The sequence below is a fragment of the Giraffa tippelskirchi genome, chromosome 1, assembly GCF_054371585.1.
Source record: "Giraffa tippelskirchi isolate mGirTip1 chromosome 1, T2T-mGirTip1v1.2.pri, whole genome shotgun sequence".
Classification (NCBI taxonomy): Eukaryota; Metazoa; Chordata; class Mammalia; order Artiodactyla; family Giraffidae; genus Giraffa; species Giraffa tippelskirchi.
In genome coordinates, this window is record NC_137275.1 from 223,856,864 (window position 1) to 223,879,369 (window position 22,506).

The 22,506-nt window shown below is 47.5% G+C and overlaps 1 protein-coding gene across 32 annotated transcripts in view; it reads right to left on the bottom strand.

Annotated features, from left to right (window-relative positions):
* CDK5RAP2 (CDK5 regulatory subunit associated protein 2) overlaps nucleotides 1-22,506 on the bottom strand; it is a 180,182-nt gene that overhangs the window by 74,962 nt on the left and 82,714 nt on the right. For 28 of the 32 annotated variants that reach the window (XM_081528276.1, XM_081528278.1, XM_081528238.1 and 25 more), the window contains 5 exons: nucleotides 19,693-19,863; nucleotides 18,059-18,199; nucleotides 7,135-7,232; nucleotides 1,877-2,007; nucleotides 55-164 (listed from right to left, as the gene is read on the bottom strand). In XM_081528276.1, the coding sequence (XP_081384402.1) occupies nucleotides 55-164; nucleotides 1,877-2,007; nucleotides 7,135-7,232; nucleotides 18,059-18,199; nucleotides 19,693-19,863 (651 nt within the window). The remainder of the gene's footprint in view (nucleotides 1-54; nucleotides 165-1,876; nucleotides 2,008-7,134; nucleotides 7,233-18,058; nucleotides 18,200-19,692; nucleotides 19,864-22,506) is intronic. The other 4 variants (XM_081528247.1, XM_081528185.1, XM_081528193.1 and 1 more) reach the window with 1 other exon arrangement.

A 22,506-nucleotide genomic window follows, 5' to 3' on the forward strand; every position in this document is an offset into this window, starting at 1 on the left:
ACCCGAGAGACAACAAATAACTAACAAAGCACTGAAAGTTAATACAGTCAATACCTTTTTCTTAAGCTCTTCTTGAGAAAAATGTTCCACTGGAAGCCGATTGTGTTCTTCAAGGCAAATACTCAGGTAAGATGTTTGATCACTATAAAATGAAAATGTTTCTTCTGCACCAAAAAAAAAGAAAGGAAGGAAGGAGGAGAAACAGAACATCAGAAGAAGATCCTTCCCAGACCAACCCCGGTGCGGTCCATCTAAGGCGCTCTGAGCTGGGTGAGGGGGTGGGAGGCGGCGTGAGCACTCGGAGGGAGGGTAATGCCCCCACCCTGGGGCAGGAGTCATTTCCTTCGGTCTCTACAGGCTGATCTCTCAATGTACGGTTTCACTGTGGGCCGTAGGCTTTCCCTGTGGCCAATTCTGAATTATAATTTGCGTATCAAGTGTTGTGTCTGCAGACCATTCTGAGTGGCACAATACACGGTGATTTTCCAGTTTACATGAGGGAGTGATTCTATTTAGAGGAATCAGATGCGACCCTCAAGGGTAGAACTCAAGGGAGATAAAAAGCGCCTGATGCGTTTTACCGGCTCCAGAGTCCGCCGTGGCAGCGAGTCCACACTGAGAGGAGGAGCTGCCTGTGAGATCTATGACGGGGAGCCTCAGGTCACCCGTGGAAGGGTCTGCTTTCTCTGCAGCAAAGCTCACATCCTCACAGGGACACGGGGGCAGAGAGGGGCCAGGCTATGCACTGAGTGGAGCATATCTCACTCAGCACACGTGGCAAAGAGCTGATACGCCCCGTATGCTGTAAAGAGCTGGACTTCAAAGGAAGATGTCCTGGCTCAAATCTGGGTACATCAACCCCCGTGCCCACCTTGGTTTCTTCATCTGTGATGTGATGTCAGTGCCTACTCTACCCAATGAGTCGACGGTCAGGATCAAGTGTGAGAGGTTAAGAGCCTGCCACTGTGCCTTGTACACAGCAGGTGCTCAAGACACGTCAAACCCACCACTGCGATTACTGATTTTAAGCACACATGCCAGCACCAGGCTAGAGACACGGAAAGGATGAAGACACCAATCCAGAGTCTACAGGACTCAGGTTCCAGCCAGCGCACGCATGCCCAGTCGCCTCAGTTGTGTCTGACTCTTTGCAACCCTATGGACAGTAGCCCACCAGGCCCCTTGGTCCATGGGATTCTCCAAGAAAGAACACTGGAGTGGGCCGTCATTCCCTTCTCCAGGGGATCTTCCCGACCCAGGGATCAAGCCCGGGTCTGCTGCACTGCAGGTGGACTCTTTACCATCTGAGCCGCCAGGGAACCTGGTTCCCGCCAGCGAGGGGCCAAAGGCTGCTGTCCTGAGCACAGCAGGGCAGGCGCCACGGGACCCCCGGTGCAAGTCTTAGAGCAGGCACCACGGGCCCCTCCTCGTCACAGCCCCTTGTGGTCACGCAGTGTTCCAGCAGGAGACAGCAGTTTCACCCCCATGCGGCTATGCAGTGGGCGCCTGGGGAGGCGGGGCCCGGCTGTCTGGGGCAATGAGGGCTGTTGATCTGAGAAGGGGGACGCCAAGGCCCGGAGGTTGTCTGGAGCTAGAAGTCAAAGGGTGCAGAACATACAGCGGCGGCAGCAAGCAAGCAGTCCTGCAGCCGGCCCTGGGAAGTAACGCAACGTGCTGCGCCCCGGACCCCGCTGGCCAAAGCCGCCCGGGTCCAGCCCAGAAGAGCGGCGGTAACACCGTCCCTGCAAAAATGGTTCCCCAGACGAAAGCCCCAGGGTGCCCTGTCTCCTGCTGAAGCCGCAGGCCTCCTGCCGCGTTTAGCCACGGCCCTCTGAGTGCAAGCGCCACGGGGAAATGCAGACAGGAGAGCGCGTACCTTCCCGCCGCCGGACCTCGCCGATCTGCTCCTCCAGGGCCTTCCGCAGGCGCTGGTACGAGAGCACGTCCCACTCCAGCCGCTTCCGCAGGGCGAAGACGCTGCGCAGCTCAGCCTGCAGGGCGCTGACGCTTCGGTAAAACAAGACACCAGAATTTATGAAAGACCTACTCGTGCGGTAAGATGCAAAAGCCAGCCAGCCTTCCTTTGGTTTTTACGTCATTTGTGAGGTTTTTTTTTTTTCCTGGCTATAAAAATAAATACAGGTTCAGAGAACATTTAAAATATAAAAGTGAAAAAAATGTTTTTAAATATAAAAGTATGAGAAAAGCAAAAATTACTATAACCCCACCATCAAAGAACATATGACAGACGGTATTCCCTCTTTCTCCCTGAGCATTGTTATAAGGTTGAAATAATACTGGACATATAAAACTACATTGTGCACTGCTCATTTAAATATCTCCCTCCATTTTCAGAAATAATTTGCAAGCATCACTTTTAATGACTATATAATATTAAATTGGGTAAATGACCCAGCGTTTACTTTAAATCTTCCCCTATCAGTGAACATTTGGGTCCTTTCCCAAGTTTCTGCTCCAGATGTAGCTAGGTAGAAATCATTTAATTTCTCAGAGTGTTTCTCTGTTTGGAGTACTGTCTTGCACAGGCTTGGGTATGGAAGGAAGGCTCTAGAACGTCTGCTGTGTCACCCTGAAAAGAGGCGGCGCTGGAGGTTAAGGGTGAGGGGCAAGAGGGACAAGAAAAAGCAAGAGAGGAGTGCGAGCTGATAACGGGTGGGGAGTGAGGATCAATTTAAGGGTCAACCAAAGACGAACGTGATGGGTTAGCCATTCACACGAGGAGTCAGATGGACTTTCATTTGAGGGCTGGGACAATGTAACAATACGGTGCTGACCTGCACAGGGAGCTGGCGTGAAGCCAGTGACCCAGAACTCAGAGGAGGCCATGAGAAAGCTCACCTCCCTGAATCTACACTGACTGGGGGAGGACTGTCCCCCCGCGTTCTCTCCAGTGACGGAAATGCCTTGTATCTGCGCTGATGGACACAGCACACCCACCAGTGGATCGTGCCTCCTGAGCCTCCGAAAGGGGGCTCCCCACTGAGGAACCGCATGCCCAATGTGTTAACGTCAACGTGTCCAGTCACACGGCCAGTGGCTGCTGGACTGGGCGGTGCGCTTCCAGGGCGGGGCTCCGTGCGTGAGCACGCGGCAGGGGTCTGAACCGACTCCACAAGCTCGTGGAGGGACACCGACTCCAGCAGACACCTGAGTGACATACAGACTGTTTCCCTGAAAATCTCTGCACCGAGAGGCTTGCTTCTCACCCACGTTAGCTTCTGAAGACAGGTTCCCTGCAGCACGACCACTGGGTCAAAGTGAATGATGGGTTCTGAGACTACCGGAACGCCTTACGGAACCAGAGAGCTTGTTCTAAACACCAAGAAATACGTCACTCTGTCTTGCGTGTAACCTTTTGTTCCCCGAGAGAGCCCATCGACACTTGGAAAATGAAGGAAAGAATTTATCAGTGTGTAATTTTTTTTTAGGGAGAGGGCCCATCAGCTCTCATCGGGTTGTTCTAGAGGGTCTACAGCCCCAAATGCTAAAGAGACGCTGCTCTAAGATACGAGTGCCACAGACTCAAGCCCTACTTCTCCAGTGATTTCCTCCAGCTCTGTCCATCGAACTGCACAAAGAAATCAACATCTACTGGAAGGAAAATAAACCATTATGTCTAATCTTCTATGCTCGCTGCTTTGAAGACGGTTCTTTGTGAGGCAGCCTCCTCACCAGGGAAGGGGCCCTCCCAGCAACTTGTCCCTAGTTCCATTTCAAGACAATCGTAATGATCAATTTGTAAGGCTGATGGAAAACCTCACAGAGGTGTCACAGCCCAGCACTTGCTTGGATGCGGTCGTGCTGCAGACGCATTTAACCAGGGGAAAAAAAAAGAAAGACAGCTTCAGCGAAGCCTCTGCGATGAGCTGGCAAGAGCTGACCGCTTCACTCCTTCCTGCACTTTCTGGCAGGCTGAGAAGTACGCAGCTGCTGCTCCTGCGTCTGTCAGTTCTGTTTCCCCAACTCCAGGATCCCTGCAAGGCGTGAGGAGTCGGTGGAACAAAAGGAACCTCACTCAAGGGAAAGGACAGCCCTGCGCCCTCCTCCTTCCGGGTGGCGTTGGGGAGGAGCCGGGGGACGCCCGCTCCCGGGCACCACTCATCGGCTCCAGGACCTCGGCGGCCAGCTAGCCCGCCCGGCCTGCTGCCTCCCCTGTCAAGTGGGGACACTGCCTTTCCTTCAAGTGTTTCGAGGGTTCAGTGGGATGTTATAAGGGGAGGAGTTCAGCACAGTGCCTGACACATACAAGATGCTCCATAAACATCACTTCCTGTCTTCCACGTAAATTCACGACGCCCCAACAGCAGGTACTAAGCCCAACCTTCTGCGACTCGTGACTCACAGCCATGATGTTCATCTGGAGATGATTTAAACCCCCCAGGGCACATGTGGCCACATCTGGAGACATTGCTGGCTGGCACAACTGGGGCAGGGAAGGGTGTCACTGCCACGTGGGGGCAAAAGCCAGAGATGTCGCTAAACGTTCCATGATGCACAAGACCGCCTCTCAAGACAAGAAGTTGTTGTTGTTTAGTCACTAAGTTGTATCCGATTCTTTTGTGACCCCGTGGACGATAGCCCACCAGGCTCCTCTGTCCATGGGATCTCCCAGGCAAGAATAGTGGAGTGGGCTGCCATTTTCTTCTCCACGGGACTCCCCGACCCAGGCATCGAACTTGCGTCTCCTGCATTACAGGTGGATTCTTTTACCACTGAGTCACCTGGGAAGCCCTTGACAAAATTTATCTAGCCCCAAACCCCAACAGTGCTGAGAATGAGAAAATCTGAGTCACAGGCAAATACAGACTGTCCCTTGTCCTCAAGATGAGAGCTGTGCACTAAGGGCCTAGGTTCAAGAGCCAGGGAGATCTGAGCTCTGAGAATCCTAAGTGCAGGAGCTTGGGAAATACCCTTAACATCTCCGAGAGCAGATGTCCATTTCTGTGACACGGGGCTGAAGCGTCGCTGTGAGGAATGAATCATAGAGCTGTCCGTGGTCAGCTGCTCTCTCCCCACCCGCTCTTACCAACTTTAGTTACAAGTACATCGCCCATCTCCAGCCACCCACCTTTCACTGCCAGTTTCCAAGGGGTGAGCAGCGCTGGCAGGGGGCTGAGCCCACCCGAGCCCACAGTTCTGCCCTCTGGCTACAGCAAGGCCTGAGGGCTCAAAGCCCCCTACAAGCTGAGTGTATGTACAATGGAATACTGAGGCATATGGAGGCTTTTCACGTTGCTGTTAGTCTTAACAAGTGATATCATTTATTGAGTGTTTCCTTTGTGCCGGGCAGAATTAGGACACCACATATTATCATCGTGTTTTAAACAACCCTCTAAGGTAGCTAGAGAGGTAGGTAAACAGGTAAGTCTGTAGGCAGGCCAATCTCAATGCACAAATACTGATTTATATTTTGAGGCTCAGGGTAAAAAGTGACTTATCCGGGAGCTCAGAGTTGCTGAATGCATTTCGACTCTGCAGACAGACAGGAAACCTTTTAAACATCCCTGTTGGACAGTCCTGGCCTACCTTGGTCCCATGCACGTTTTTATTCATTAAGGAAGAGCTGCAGAACTCAGAGCCTCCATCTGTGATGCTGAGGAGGGTGACAGCAGCCATTTCTACCCACACAGCCTCCGGGTGCCCAGTCGGGGTTGGCTCCCACCCGGAGAAACGACACGATGCAGCCCCCCTCGCCCACTCCCCACCTGAGGTCCCCGCATGACTCGACCCCTCCCCAGGTGAAAATGATGAGCAGCCGAGGCTTCTTAAAAAAGCTCCCTTTCAGAGCAAGGCTGACTCCAGGATTTCATCAGCATGTTTTCATTTTCCTTAAAACTCACTTCCAATTAAAAACCCTGAACGTTATCTCAACTTAGAAGAGTTGGGGGTGGGGGGGACCTTAAAGAGGGGATTCATCCACTGAGTATCTCCCGAGGGCCGACTGCGTGCCAGCCCCTGTGACAAGCACCGGGCCACGCGGACGGCAGACAGGGCGCCCTGGGGGAGTCCTCCAATGCTCAAGGACGAGGGGGAGACGGAGCCGAGGGCGGGAGCCCCCCGAGGGCAGAGGCAGGAAACCCGGCCCCGGGGACACGAGGACTCGGTCAGGGCTGGAGTGAAGGGCAGAAGACAAGGACCGGTGAAGGGTGAGCCTCCTCAGCCTTTCAGGACGGAAAACTTCGGACATAAACAGACGAAGACAAGTTGACACCATGAGCCCCCCACCCACCCGCGCCCTCCCTGACAGCCGGGGGCCGAGGCCGATCGAACTCCGTGGGCGGGCCCGCCCGCCCGGCCGCTTCTGTGCAGCCGTGAAATGAACCCCAGACGTCAGCACCCTTCCACCTATCACCATCCCACTCTGCAGAGAGGTGACCTCTGCACAGGAGAAATCACTGAGGAGCCCAGGTGTGTCAGGGCGACAGTCAGCGTCCTCACCACGCCTCACGGTACCGCACCACCGCGGCAGGCCTGGGAGGACACATGCCACTCCAAGACAGAGACACGCGGCCGTCACTCATCACCTGCGTGACTTCAGGCAAGTCATCTCCCCTCTCCAAGTTTCCACGGCCTTATTTATGGAAAACAGGGCCAGTAATATCATGTACCTCACAGAGCGGCAGTGAGGGTTACAAGAGATAATACACGTGGAGGCCGTTTCTGTATCAATAATAAGGTTTGGTAAAAACCTGAGCAATTGGTATTAATGATATTTTTATCCTATGTGCATGCTAAGTTGCTTCAGTCGTGTCCGACTCTGTGCAACCCCATGAACTGTAGCCCGCCAGGCTCCTCTGTTCATGGGATTCTCTCCAGGGGATTTTCCCGACCCAGGGATCGAACTCGTGTCTCATACATCTTCTGCAATGCCAGGTGAGTTCTCTACCACTAGCACCACCTGGGAAGCCCTTTTATCCTATATTTGTTGCCAAAAAAATCACACCATTCTTGCTAGGAGATAGGAATACCTGATTTAAAAAATGCAATCACCGTCCAAGTACTTTAAGCTTCCTAAGCAAAGTGGGAAGTCTTTGCTGCCTCAGAAACTACCAGCATTTATTCAAAATATGTGCGTGTTCTGTATGCATGTGATGTCCAGACAGAAACCCTTACCTGTCTGAGTCCTGCAGAGATTTTACCAGATGTGTATAGATGTCCCGTTCTTTCTTTACAACCTGAATCAGCTCTTCATAGCTTAACTGTTGCTTTTCCTGAAAATGACAAGGGGCATCTGACATTAAGAGAAGAATTTTGAAAGAGCACATCCTTACACTATGCAAACATATGTGGACAGTTCTGGTATGTAAATCCAAAGACAGGTGATCCCCGTGCCAGGCTCTGCATCAGGCCACAGTCAGAGAGCGCCACCTGCAGGTGGAGTGGGGAATGTCCACCCACCGCCCGCCGCACAGACGGTGGAGTGCAGGGCACATTCACAGTGGACACACTACGCGGCTGCTGTGGAAGGGGCATCTTGCTGCCTGACTGCCCTCTGTGAAACCGCACCCCCTCGGAGCTGCTGGCCGTTGTCTTCACAACACTATAAAGGTTGCCTTTCCACACCTGTTCTTGCTCCTGAGAAAAGAAATTCATCAACCAAAACCCGACGCGTATTAGGGACAAGGGACTTGCAGTAACCTAGCAGACGTCTGGTGAGCCGTGCCTCCAAGGCTCTGCGAGCAGGCTGATGACAAGGAGGCCGGGGTGGAGCCCTGCCGCTTATCAGCTATGTGACCTCAGCTAACCAGCTTGACAAACCTCGATGAGAGTCAGGCTCCGCGTTTATGAAGGGGTATGTAATGTTATGAATTCCACAAATGTGAAGCTTTTTTTATAGTTCAGATCTTGGCTCTGGCACTTACCAGTTCTGGGGCCTCAAGAAGTCACTTACTAGAGCCACCTATAACACGGTGGAAAAGAGTCACCACTTTATGGAGTTATAGAGCAGATAAAAGTTCAATGGTGTGCTGGAGGAACCAAGGATCCCAGGGGAAAAGGCCAATTCAAGTACTGATGCAAGAAAAGTCAAAAACAATCCATGTCTACAGCATTCTGCCACATCAGAAAACAAGCCAGTGCTTAAACAATGGAGCACTGTCAAAAGGATACAGGAGCCAGTTTAAGAAGGCCAAACCTGGGACAATTTGAGCATCAAAATAATGACAGTAATAGATACAATCCACTGAGTAAAACAGAAATTCGTGTCCACAAGGCCATGAGCAAATTAATACATGGGAAGAAGAGCAGGCTTTTCTTTATAGTAAAACAACTAATAAATGTAGAAGGAATAAAATAATACAGTTAGAAGAATCACCATTTGCTCACCATCATGGTAATAAATAATTCAGCCTCCATAAAAGGAGACTAAAGCTGATGGGCAAAAGTTTGAAGATCGGAGTATTTATGTAACTCAGAATACCTCCCCTCAAACACTAATTACAAAGGAAAAGAGAGCAACTGCACAGTCGAGACACCAGGCAGACGCCACCCTCACAGGTACCCAAGTCAGCGTGGCCGGGAATGGGACAAAGCTAAGCCCCGTGCCGTCACACAGGACATGCTGGGAACACGGCCTCGCTCCCGGGACACCCCTGCCAAAGAGGCCGCAGCAAAATCCTGTCACCAGGAAGTGTCGGGCAGACCCCGCTGGAGGATGTGCCACCAGAGGACTGGCCTGGACACTGCGGAAGTCTCAGGGCCATGAACGTCAAAAAGACCGAAGCTGAAGACTGTGAAACGCAACACGTGTCCTGAACTGGCTCCTGCGCTGAGGAAGGGCATCAGCGGGCCAGCAGGTGACATGCGGACAAGTCTGAGGGTCGGCGGTGGTGAGGGCTCCGCTTGGCCCCGGGGCAGATGGCCGTGCGGCATCCCCTCTTACAGGAGTCCACGCTCAAGGACTCAGGGCTGACGGGCTTCACACGAACAACTTACTCTCAGACGGCTTAGGACAAGCAAAACCCTTCAATCTCATAACTTCCTTATAAATCTGAAATTATTTCAAAATAAGAAGAAAATGTAAAAATAAAACAGGAAAGTTAATGTGTGCAAAACCGCTGGCATAGACGAGGTGCTGCTGAAAGCCAGGAAGACGCCTGGTCTGTGGAGGGAATGGGGCTGCGAGCGGCCCTTGCGTTTGACGGGGCCTCCGCCTGCCTCCTGAAGTTCAGGAACGGCCGGAGACAGCGCTTCTGACCCTGACGAGCACTCAGACATGGAGGGGGAAAAGTCACATCTCTACTTCCAGTACCTCTAACTGAAATTTAGCATTTTCTTCATTTGGGAGCTGAAGGAACACTGCTACTGCTACCAACCACAGCAGTTAAGTACTAGTGTTTCCCCGAGATTTGGTGAGCAGAAGAAATATAGTTACTTTGTACAAGCTGCAGGTATCTCAAAATATTTATTCTAATCACTACTTCAAAACTACAGGAGTCACTGTTCACCACTATAAAGCAGCACCAGTTTTTTATATTTACAGCCAACTTTCTATATTTTGATAATCAAGTCTCAAAATAACTGGTTTCCTTTATAAACCTGTGCACATATTTTCTGCATATAAATACTTTTCCAGGGAAGAAGGCCTTGGCTCCAGCAGATTACCAAAGGGATGCAGAGGGCAAAAAGGTTAGGAGCCCGTGACCTGGGAGAACGTTGCTATGCTTCCAGACCTGAACAAAGAAAACACCACCAAGGTCAAGGCAACCCTGCCAATTAAAGGTTTCAAATGCTAACCCGCTTGTTTGGTCATAAGAAGTCAGCCTCCCACACCTCTAGAAACGTCAGGCCCTTCTGTAATTCCGGTCACAGGTCAGCGGCTCAAGGCGCGCCCAGCTGCCTCTGTACACGGTCAGCAGCGCCAGCTCCCACCCGTACACACCACGCAGGCAGACGGCCCCAGGGGAGCGCCTGGGAGGACCTCGCCAGGGTATCAGACGAGCAGGATGTCAGCCATGGTGCTGAGCGCATTCTCCCACGGAATCCTCACAACCCAGTGGGCTCAGGCCTCACCACTCTCCCCGGCTTGGTGATGAGGGAACCGGGGCACGGAGTCACGGTGGGGAGGCAGAGTGTGGACCCAGGCGGCCAGCATCCAGGGCCTGAGCTCTTCAATCCACCCATGAATGACCCACGAGGGATGCAAAGCCCTGGGAGCTTGGTGAAGGTGACACGGTCACTGTCAGCCGCGTTAAAGGTTGGCCAACACCGACAGTGAAAATCAGAAAACCTACCATGCCTTGAGCATCTACCATGAGAGGCAGGGATGGTGGGGAGCATGGGGCTTTATTAGCTGTGTGAACTTGAACAAGTCACTAAACTTCTCGGCACTTCAATATCCTCACCTATAAACAGAGGTAATAATTCTATATACTTCACAGGGTTGTGAAAGAGATGGGCTGAGCTAATCTATACAAAATTCTCACGCTGATGCCCAGCACGGAGTAAACACTTGATGAGTGTCAGCCATAATCACCACTCCTACGTCCCAGGCCAGGTCCCCTCCATAGATCATCTCTAATGGCGACAACCACTCCAGCAGGCGTATCAGTCTTCCCACTGTGCAGATGAATAAACTGATTCTCCGAAAGGACAGGTAACGTCTTTGAGTCCATTCAGCTATTAAGTGGCAGTCAGAGTTCGTTCTTAGGTGCATAATTAACCAAGAAGGACTAAGAAGAAAGATGAGTAAATACGGGACTTGGGTGTGTGGATGGGGTAGATTCCAGCTGTAGGATGGACGCACCCAGTGAAAGAATCCTGACCCTGGGGGCCTTACCTGGATCGCCATGAGCCTGGGTAGAAGCCCCAGAAGACCACCTACTGACCCACTGCGGCGCAGGGCCTGGGGGCCCAACTGGGCTCCCTTCCCCTCCTTCCCGGCAGCCATTCCGAACCCTCCCCAGGTTTCCCAGGTCACTGCTCAGCTCAGCCCCGACCCTCCACCTGCCAGCTGGCCACACTTGCGCTCCCTTTCCTGCCCTTCATCTCCATGGAATCAGGAAATCCCTCCCTCCACCTGAGCTCCACAGGGGAAACAGCCCCCTCCTCCTTGGAGACCATGCTCCGTCAGCCAGCCCTCTCCACGTACACCCTCCTTGGCACCTTACAGAGACCCTCCCCCAGCCCCGAGGCACTCCGATTCACCTTCACCTTCACCATCACCCAGAGCCCGTGGACCAACCGCATGTTCACAGGCCTGCAGACCCCTCGGGGGTAGGGGGTCATCCCGAGCCAGGCACAGTGCTTGGCACAGGTCAAATGCTGCCACAGATGCTGAAATGCTGATTACAAAGGTACGTGGGGAACACAGGGACCAATATGAGTCTTAAAAGGAGAGACCCCTGTGGATGTTTTGCATAAGGAAGTCAGAGTGAGTTAGCGTCTTCCTAGAAGCAAACTGTTCACCCATGTTAAACGGCTCTTCAGAGTCGTTTGGGTCCCGTTTCATCCATCACCTATTCCCCTGCGTTGAATCACGCCCGACTAGAGTTAAGTCATCCGGCTCCCTGGGCAGAGCTGACACACCACCGGACCTCCTTGGCACAGAAGGACAGGGCCAGGTGGCCCAGAGGGCATCAGAACAAGCCCCTGCTCAGCGAGAGCAAGCAACCCCTGCCCCCTACCCTCCAGCCTGCCCCTCCACACCAGACAGAGCCCTGGAGTCCACGACCCTTGGCACCTGTGAGTCTCCAGTATGTTCCCAATGCACAATCCCTTTCACTGTTGTTTTGCTCAAACTCTTCAGCCTTGGATGCTACAGCCTGCCGTCAAGAGAAGTTTAACTGATACCCGTACATTATTTCTAATCATCTCACGAGGTAGGCGTGTAACTCCCCATTTTACAGATTAGGAAGCTGAGTTCAGAGATGAGGTGACTTGCTCAAGGTCACAGAGTTAATAGGCAGCAGAACTGACAAGTCGACTCCAAAGCCGAGGCACTGTCTACTGGACCACAGTTTCCTCAGTGACTTGAAGGAAACACATGGAATGCCCAGACCACAGTCTGGACGCGCAGCAGACACGTGAAGAGTAAGCTTAATGGCTCACTTCTTGGTAATCAGGGCAATTCAGTAGCCTGGTAGATAGAGGCTGTCGATTTTAGAAGCTATGTCACAGCTCTGCAACAAAGACATTTATTTTACTACTCGAAATTGAGCAGTGATGTCCCAACCATGTCAATAGCCAACCTATAAATCTCTGGCTGCAGCAAGTTAAACACGGTCAGTGCGTTTTACTTTCTGTCCTCCAATTCCCTGACCATCCAGCATTAACTCTCAGGATCACACATGACTAGAAGGAAAACAGATTGCCCAGAGTCAGTGGAGACATCAGGACAGCCTCAAGTTCTTCATAGAAATGGGTAGAGAATAAACTCTAAAATCAACACAAAACAGCCAAGGGCAGAGCAGGAAAAAAAAAAAAAACAATCCATGTTTTCTACGAAGAAAGAACTACAATCCGAAAAGAACACCTTTCTCAGGAGGAAAAATACTATAGGCTGCAACACCTGGGATTTCTTAAACTGACACCTAGAAATTTCCAATTCCTAAATGATCATTTATAATCTTTTATCCTCAATTTGCAATTACTCTTGCACAACAGAATTAAAAGCTTTGCTAAAATACATAGGTATTTTTGCAGTCATTTAAACATCACCAGGATCTAAAATATAACTGAAATGCCCATGGGATGACTTTATACTTGTGGTTCTAAGAAGTACAGAAAACATTACCACAAAAGACTGAAAACAATGTGATACAGATGATCAAACTAGAGACATGAAATTTTAAACACTCAACCTATTCAATAAATTTAGAAATATTTGTTCAACATTTACACCACTTTTTACATGTCTAAAATATGATTCAAACTAGTAAAGTTTAACTAAATATATTCAAATTAGTGATGATCTGTCCATCTAAAAAACCTGACGGGCTGCTATCTTATTTCAAGATAAACTGTGCCTCATGAAAAGACGCTCAATACCACTAATTATTAGAAAAATGCAGATCAAAACTAAAATAAGGTATGACCTCAAACCAATCAGAACAGCTGCCATTACAAAGTCTACAGATAATAAATGCCAGAGAGAGTGTGGAGAAAAAAAACCCTTCTATGCTGTTAGTGGGGGTATAAAATTGGTTCAGGCAGTGGGGAGAAAGGTATGGAGATGCCTTAAAAAACCAAAAACAGAGCTGCCATGCGATCCAGCAATCTCACTCCTGGACAAATGTCCAGAGAAAATTCTAACCTGAAAGAAATCCAGGCACCCCAATGTCCACAACAGCACTATTTACAACAGACAGGACAGGGAGACAGGCTAAGTGCCCATCAGCAACGGAGTGGGTAAAACAGACGTGGTATGTGTATATACACATCTTATATGGTATACACACATATGTGTGTGTGTATATATGTATATATGTATCTGTATCTGTATCTACATATGTATATATGTAATAGAATATTACTCAGCCATAAGAAAGAATGAAACAATGCCATTTGCAGCAACATGGATGGACCTAGAAATTATCATACTAAGCGAGGTGAGTCAAAGACAAATATCATATGATAACACTTATGTGTGGAATCTAAAAAAAAATGATACAAATGAACTTATTTAAGAAACAGAAATAGACTCACAGACATAGAATAACAAAGTTGTGGCTACCAAAGGGGCAGTGGGGAGATGAGCTGAGATCTGGGATGAACAGACACACACACACCACTATATACAAAATAGACAGACAACAAGGACCGGCTGTTCAGCACAGGGAACTAGGTTTCTTATCTTGTAACAACCTATATTGAAAAAGAATCTCAAAAAGAATAATATATATGGGTATTGTATATAATTATTATAATATATAATATTATATATTATCAACAATGTATAATAGTGTATTATAATATATATTGATATAACATATATCAATAATGTATAGTATATTATAATATATATTGATACAATATATATTAATATAATATATATGTTATTATATATACTATATATAACATGGTATATATACAGTATATATAATATATACTATATACAATGTACATATAACATATATAGGTATATATGATATATACATTATATTACATAATACATATTATATTATATATTATGTTATATATATATTAAATATTTATATGTTATATATATTATATGTTATATATATTATATTATATATTTATATATGTATATTATATTATATATTATAATTATATTATATATTATATTTAATATTGTATATTATATACAGTATACATATATAATATAAAACATATTATATATATTATGGGTATAATAGTATTATATATTATGCATATATAATATATTATATATATGGGTATTATATAAGTATATTATTTAATTATATTATATTATATATAATATATATAATTATATAAATATATAATAAGATTAATATATAATAATATATCATTATATAATAATGTATAATAATATAATAGCATAATATAATAATATTAATAATATATACTTAAATCTATAATATATATTACATATATTTTATACATATAATTATATAGACATCCTGGAATGTGAAGTCAAGTGGGCCTTAGAAAGCATCACTACGAACAAAGCTAGTGGAGGTGATGGAATTCCGGTTGAGCTGTTTCAAATCCTCAAAGGTGATGCTGTGAAAGTGCTGCACTTGATATGCCAGCAAATTTGGAAAACTCAGCAGTGGCCACAGGACTGGAAAAGGTCAGTTTTCATTCCAATCCCAAAGAAAGGCAATGCCAAAGAATGCTCAAACTGCCACACAATTGCACTCATCTCACACGCTAGTAAAGTAATGCTCAAAATTCTCCAAGCCAGGCTTCAACAATATGTGAACCGTGAACTTCCAGATGTTCAAGCTGGTTTTAGAAAAGGCAGAGGAACCAGAGATCAAATTGCCAACATTCGATGGATCATTGAAAAAGCAAGAGAGTTCCAGAAAAACATCTATTTCTGCTTTATTGACTATGCCAAAGCCTTTGACTGTGTGGATCACAATGAACTGTGGAAAATTCTGAAAGAGATGGGAATACCAGACCACCTGACCTGCCTCTTGAGAAACCTGTATGCAAGTCAGGAAGCAACAGTTAGAACTGGACATGGAACAACAGACTGGTTCCAAATAGGAAAAGGAGTACGTCAAGGCTGTATATTGTCACCCTGCTTATTTAACTTATATGCAGAGTACATCATGAGAAACACTGGGCTGGAAGAAACACAAGCTGGAATCAAGACTGCTGGGAGAAATATCAATAACCTCAGATATACAGATGACACCACCCTTATGGCAGAAAGTGAAGAACTAAAGAGCCTCTTGATGAAAGTGAAAGAGGAGAGTGAAAAAGTTGGCTTAAAGCTCAACATTCAGAAGACTAACATCATGGCATCCAGTCCCATCACTTCATGGCAGATAGATGGGGAAATAGTGGAAACAGTGTCAGACTTTATTTTTTTGGGCTCCAAAATCACTGCAGATGGTGACTGCAGCATGAAATTAAAAAGACTCTTACTCCTTGGAAGGAAGGTTATGACCAACCTGGACAGCATATTAAAAAGCAGAGACGTTACTTTGCCAACAAAGGTCCATCTAGTCAAGGCTATGGTTCTTTCAGTGGTCATATATGGATGTGAGAGTTGGACGGTGAAGAAAGCTGAGCGCAGAAGAATTGATGCTTTTGAAGTGTGGTGTTGGAGAAGACTCTTGAGAGTCCCTTGGTCTGCACGGAGATCCAACCAGTCCATCCTAAAGGAGATCAGTCCTGGGTGTTCATTGGAAGGACTGATGTTGAAGCTGAAACTCCAATATTTTGGCCACCTGATGCAAAGAGCTGACTCATTGGAAAAGACTCTGATTGAGGGAAAGAATGAGGGCAGGAGAAGAAGGGGACAACAGAGGATGAGATGGCTGGATGCATCACTGACTCGATGGACATGGGTTTGGGTAGACTCCGGGAGTTGGTGATGGACAGGGAGGCCTGGCATGCTGCAATTCATGGGGTCGCAAAGAGTCAGACAGGACTGAGCAACTGAACTGAACTGAATATATATAATATATATATTAATATATTATATTTATATATTATAATAATTCCATAGTGGCTCAGCGGTTAAGAATCTGCCTGCCAATGTAGGGGACATGGGTTCAACTCTTGGTCTGGGAAGACCCCACACGGCTCAGAGCTACTAAGCCCTGTATCACCACTGCCGAGCCTGCGCTCCAGAGCCCACCAGCCGGGATGAGAGAAGCCACCGTGATGAGGGGTCCCCGCTCGCCACACCTAGAGGAAGCCCGCAGACAGCAACAGAGACCCAGTGCAGGCAAAAAAATAAAAATGAATAAAAATTAAAAAGCATATGTACATACATACACACATGTATAACTGAATCACTTTGCTAGACACCTGAAACTGGCACAAAAGGGTAAAATAACTACATTTTAATGTTTTTAAAAGGTTAAAAAACACCAGACTGTGCCTGATTATGGGTTAATGTGGTTCTTAATATTCTATTCAATTTGGTCAATATCAAGGAACAGTAAGCCGGTTCAAATCACACATCAGCCCTTTGAGGTTCAGTTAGCGTACCTGCCCATGGTCACTCAAGGGAAGAGACAGAGCCGAGAGAGGAATCCAGGCCTCCAGACGCCTGGCCCAGTACTAAGGCCAAGTCCACACTGACACTCTTATTCAGGAGAATCAGCAAATTCACGAGTGGTCCGAGCAAAGAAAGAGCTCCCAGGGCTCGGCAACGGTGCCCTCCAAGACCAGGGCTGACGCTGAGCGCAGACACAGTGCAACGGCCAGAACTGAGCCAACATACTGAAACCACTTCCCCACCAGTCATAAGACAACCCCTGCTGCTGCACCCGGGCACCCCAGCCCTCCCCAAGACCCCGCAACCACGGAAGGGTGCCTGGCGCCACAGCAGCCCTCCAGCAGCCCCCTTCCGCCCGAGCGCCCAAGTCGGTTCTGACGGCGTGCCCAGGCTACAGCGGCTGTTACTTTAAGAATCACCCTTCACAAAAACCACAAGTCATGATCAGAGTTATTCCGGAGAACGAGTCTGTATAAGAATTCCTTGTTTTCTGAATGCCTGAACTTAATCGAAGGCACGCTTTAAAAAAACCTGACCTACAATAAACTCCTTTGCTTTCCCATCTCTGGCTGCCTCGTCATGTGACAGGCAAGCTTCGGATCAGAGCACCCTGTATGCATGTGCACAAACCCGTATCATCAGTCGTTCACTCAACAAACATCCACTGGCCCAGGCACAGGGCAGGCGCTGGGATCAGACACGGACGCCGTTCCCTTCCCCTGAGGGGCCAGCCCGGGGTGCTCAGGTCTCAAGGGAGGGGAGGCAGCTAGGGGCTCTGTCATGTCAACCCGAGAACGAAGTGCTGCGGTGGACGGGGGGATGCAGAGACGCAGCTGTCAGCAGGCCGGGGAGGAGCCCCCGAGCCGTGACACTCAGCGGCAGCCCGCCCGGCAGCGTGCGGGGGCCGCCAGGTCAGCAGGGAAGGATGCGGCATTCCAGGCTGACGAGACGGCACGCACAGGGCACGGAGCGGTGCAAACACGGCATTTCCGCACATCTGCAAGGGGTGAGCTGCTGTCAGAGATGACAAGGAGCACAAGACAAGGAGAATGGAAAGCCAGCCTGGGGCCAGATCAGGAAGGGCCTGCTGTGCCACTGTTTGTGTTCACGACAACTGGAAAATGTTCTTACCGCGAGATTACACAGTTCTTGAGAGGTGAGCCCTGGGAGGCAAATACGAGGCTTGTCTTTTAACGAGCTGTGGTTTCTAGGCTTCCTGCGCAGCAAATACTAACACTTTGCTGAAGGACACTAGTCTGTAAGGAGGAAACACACAGAAGCCCTCCTCCTACCTGTTGTCAGCTCAATTATCAGCAAGGAGGCCTTGGAGGATCTTTAGGTCAGAGGAGGCAATAAATACGTGTCAGGAAAGAGTACAAATTTGCATGCGAATGTCCAGTTTCAGCCGCTCACCTCTGAGAAGGTGCCGTTGCTGCCTGGTGACTGAGAAGAGTGCTTCTCCGTGATTGAGTCTTCACTCCTGAACTCGAGGCCCTCCGCCGCCAGGGAGCCGCAGCTCAGCTGTGCTGCTTCCAAATCTCTTTCACTGAATTTCTAAGGAAACAAACAAATCATATGAGTTTTCATCAAGAAAAAAAATACTAAGAGATGGTCCCAAACTCTTTAAGGGAAGACTGACTTTTCTCACAATACCCAAATATGCTCTACATAACTTCCATCAGCCCCCAATAACAGGCAGTTACAAATCCATCCATGCACTGTTACAACCGAGGCGGCAGCACCCAGCCTGGTGGGGACAGGATGGTGGCAGTCCCTGCAAACCTCCCCTCCGGCCAGCACTGGGGCGCCTCCCAGAGGGCTGGGAGACAAAGCCACACATACTGTCCACAGCCAAGCCTTACACAACGCCATCTGTGTGCGTGTTCAACGTTGTGCTTTTCCTGGAATTAGCAACCATGGCTTTGTTCTGTTTACTTAGTTCACAAAACTAAATTATGTATTGACTGCTGCTGCTGCTGCTAAGTTGCTTCAGTCGTGTCCGACTCAGCGACCCCGTGGACTGTAGCCTACCAGGCTCTTCCGTCCATGGGATTTTCCAGGCAAGAGTACTGGAGTGGGGTGCCATGTATTGACATTCAGTGTTAATTTATCTCCAAACGTATACATTCTTCTAGATGGAGTCGAGAGCGTCTCTGGTCATAGTTTCCAGGGAGCAAACCTCCCACATCCTGCTGGTGACCACAAGGCCACCTAACTGCCCAGCATCCTGGCCACATCTCCTGCCAACAGAGGCAGCCTGACTGCCCGCTGAGCCCTTCTGGGTTCTGTGGATTAATCAGCTTCTTCCTGCTTGGCTTTCCATCCCCAAGACATGAAGCAGAGGGGAGGAAGTTGTGGGAAAATGCAAAGAAACTTTTTGGCAAACCGACAGTTACCATTTGCCCATGCACTTCCCCAGAGAGCAACCTTCCCAGCTGGGTTGCTTTCCACCATTCCCACGTTCCTGGTCTTGGGCATTCAGACCTTCTCACCCCTTCACTGACGGCAGTGTGAAACACCCATGTTCCCTCCAGCATAGCTGCCGTAATTCTGAGCTGAATCAAAAACTCACTGTACCATCAAACGAAAAGGATAGTCCAGGACAGAAAGGAACAGACAGAGGAAAATTACAGAGGAGAGAGAGAGCGCGGCACGATGAAACGCCAAGGCCGCAAGAGACGCAGGCAGGCGCAAGAGCAAAGCAGGCCGGCTCACATCAGGCCTTGCCATGTACTGGACTGGCCAAAAACTTAAAGGAACTTACGGAAATGCCTAGATGAATTTTTAATACTAGTCATGTGACCCAAGATAAGTCCCTTCTCTTCTTGGAGCTTTTGTTTTTCCAAACTTACCTCCATGGTAGCTGGGGTCCAAATGGCGTAAAGAAAGCTCCAAAGTGCTCTGATATATAGCAGAGAAGACCACCCTCTTTTTTTGCCAGACTCACCTTTTTATAAGCATCCTTGAAAAAGAGTTTTTAGAAACAACAACAAAGAAGACCTATGCTGAAATAAAAATATGTAAATACAAACAGGAAAACGTGGTACCTGGAGCAACAAGTCCTTCTGACTGGCACTTTCTCTTAGACTTCTGATCACCTGCTCTTGACTCTGCAATTTTTTATTGCTTTCACTCAACAGACTCTTGTAACAATTCTCCACTGCTTTCTCTCTTTCATTCACTTCATTGCGCAATTTTTCAACTTCATTTCTAAGGTCCTACCAGAAGAAAAAGAAAAAATGGAAGCTGCTTGACAAGTTTCAAGGTAACAATCTTTCACCTATTTACCTTATTGCTGTAAGAAAGCAAGCCAAATAGATACAGTTAACAAAATGAGCTTCCTCCTTATTTAAAGTCCTAGGAAAACCAACTTTAAAAATAATCTGAAATTTGGGGAAAGCTGCAGGCGCACACATGTATCACAAAATTATTTACAATACGGAAACAACTGGAAAGAAACTAAATGTCTAACAACACAGAATTATAAGAAGCATATGGCAGTATGGAAACATAAGCATGACCACATGTGAAATAGATGGCCAGTGGGGAACCCAGAGCTAGTCGTCCGTGACCACCTAGTGGGGTGGGATGGGGAGGGGGAGATGGGAGGGTAAGAGGGAGAGGAGATGTGTACGCCTAGGGCTGATTCATGCTGAGGTATGAGAGAAACCGTCACAATATTGTAAGGTAGTTATCCCCCAACTAAAAATAATGTTTTTAAAAAAGCATACAGTATAAAAACACCACAATTAAGAGTAAAAACAAAGCAGGATACTATGTAATATGATGTTGATTGTCTTCTCAGTGCTTACATAAAATATTTTTAAGGCTCTGAGGAAACACATCAAAATAATAACAGTATCTCTGAGTAGAAGGATTACTGGCGACTTTGTATTGATGTTTATCTTCCCGAGCTTCTTAAAACCTCTAAGTCTGTATTACTTTCACAATCGTAAAAATAAGCTATCTTAAATGACATTTACAATACATGGAAAATGCTCAAGTTATAATGTTAAGGAAAAACACAGAAATCAACAGTACACAGTGTGATTTTCAACTATGTCAAAATACGTACTATTTGTAACACTGAAGCACTATTCCTAATAGCAAAGGCTGGAAACAACCCAAATGTCTACAACAGAGGAATCCACTCTGGGGCCTTCCCACGGCGGAGCACTCAGAAGCTACGAAGGAAAAGGAATGAGGACTCTATCAATATCCCGCCCTCAAGAAGTCTTTTGAATATACTGCTCAGATGGGGGTGCGGGGTGGAGGGCGGCGTGGACGCCAAGAGAAACACAGTGAGCACAGCGCCTGCCACTTATTGAACCACAGATAACGGCTGCCTCCATAGTGGCTGCCTCCAGGGGAGGGAGAGAAGGGCAGAGGGGCGAGCCGGTTCATTTCACACTGAACCACAGACAGTGGCTGCCTCCAAGGGAGGGGAGAACAAGACAGAGGGGCGAGCTGATTCATTTCACAGACGTGACGGTGAGACCAAGGGGAGGGGAGAACAAGACAGAGGAGTGAGCCGATTCATTTCACAGACGTGACGGCGAAACCATTTAAACATTTAGATAAGTATTTTAAAATTAAATGAGAATCTCCTAAAACTAAAAGCACAAGACATAGGAAAAGAATTTAACTGTGCATCAAGCTGACTGGCTAACCAAACAGAGAAGAAGGATTTCAATAATGAAAAAGTCGAGTAATCTCTACACCCCTAGTGGGATCTTTCTCCAACGACAAAGGAACTGCTGCAAAAACCCTCAACTGTTTCTAGTAATCATGTTGCAGGAAATAATATTTGTATTGTTATTCTGAGACTACGTGTGTATAAATACATGCATATTTATTAAATAAGTAATTACTACGATCATAAGAACCAAGCCTCAGAAAACAAACACAAACATAAAATAAGTTAAAACCTGTAATTCTAAATTTGAATTGGAAATATGAATAGGAACTTACATTCGATTCTTTCCTTTCACTAAAAAAACCTAGAATCAATACCCTCCCCAGCATGCAGGCTACAGTAGCTGAATACCATCACTCACCAAAAACAAAAACAAAAAAACTTCCATCATCCTTTAAAACAGTAGTTCTCAAAGTGTAGTCCTTAGAACAGCACTATCAGTACCTCCAGGGAACTATGAATGCCAGTCACTGGGCCCCAACCCACACCTGTTAAATCAGAAACTCTGGAGGGAGGGAGGACCCATCAATCTGTCTTTCAATAAGCCCTCCGTGCATGCGTATTCAGTCGCCAAGTTGCAATTGACTCTTTCCAACCCCATGGGCTGTAGCCCACCGGCTCCTCTGTCCATGGGATTCTCCAGGCAAGAATACTGGAGTGGGTTGCCATTTCCTTCTCCAGGGGATCTTCCTCACCCAGGGATTAGAACCCACATCTCCTGTGTCTCCCGCATTGGTAGGCGGATTCTTTACCACTGAGCCACCTGGAAAGCCCTCAATAAGCCCTCCAGGTGACTCCAGATCACAGCAGAGTGTGCCTTATAGAAAGGGATGATTCCAGACCTGGGGTAGGAATATATAATATGAGCTCAGACATCTCATCACGTCAGAAAGCAAGACTCTATCAAAGACTCCCACGTTCACATCCGAAGAACTCAGGAATCAACTTGAATAAGCTTTTCCATCGTCAAAAGATAGGACAATTAGGATATCAAAGATAATGACAATGAATTAAAATATGTCAAAAAAAATTTTTTTTAATCCATGAGTTCCTAATGATTGGAAAAAAAAAAAAAAACCTTTGGTCACTGTGCAAGGCAGAATAATGGCCCCCCATGGCCCCCCAAAGATGTTCACATCCTAATCCCCAGAATCTCTGACTATGC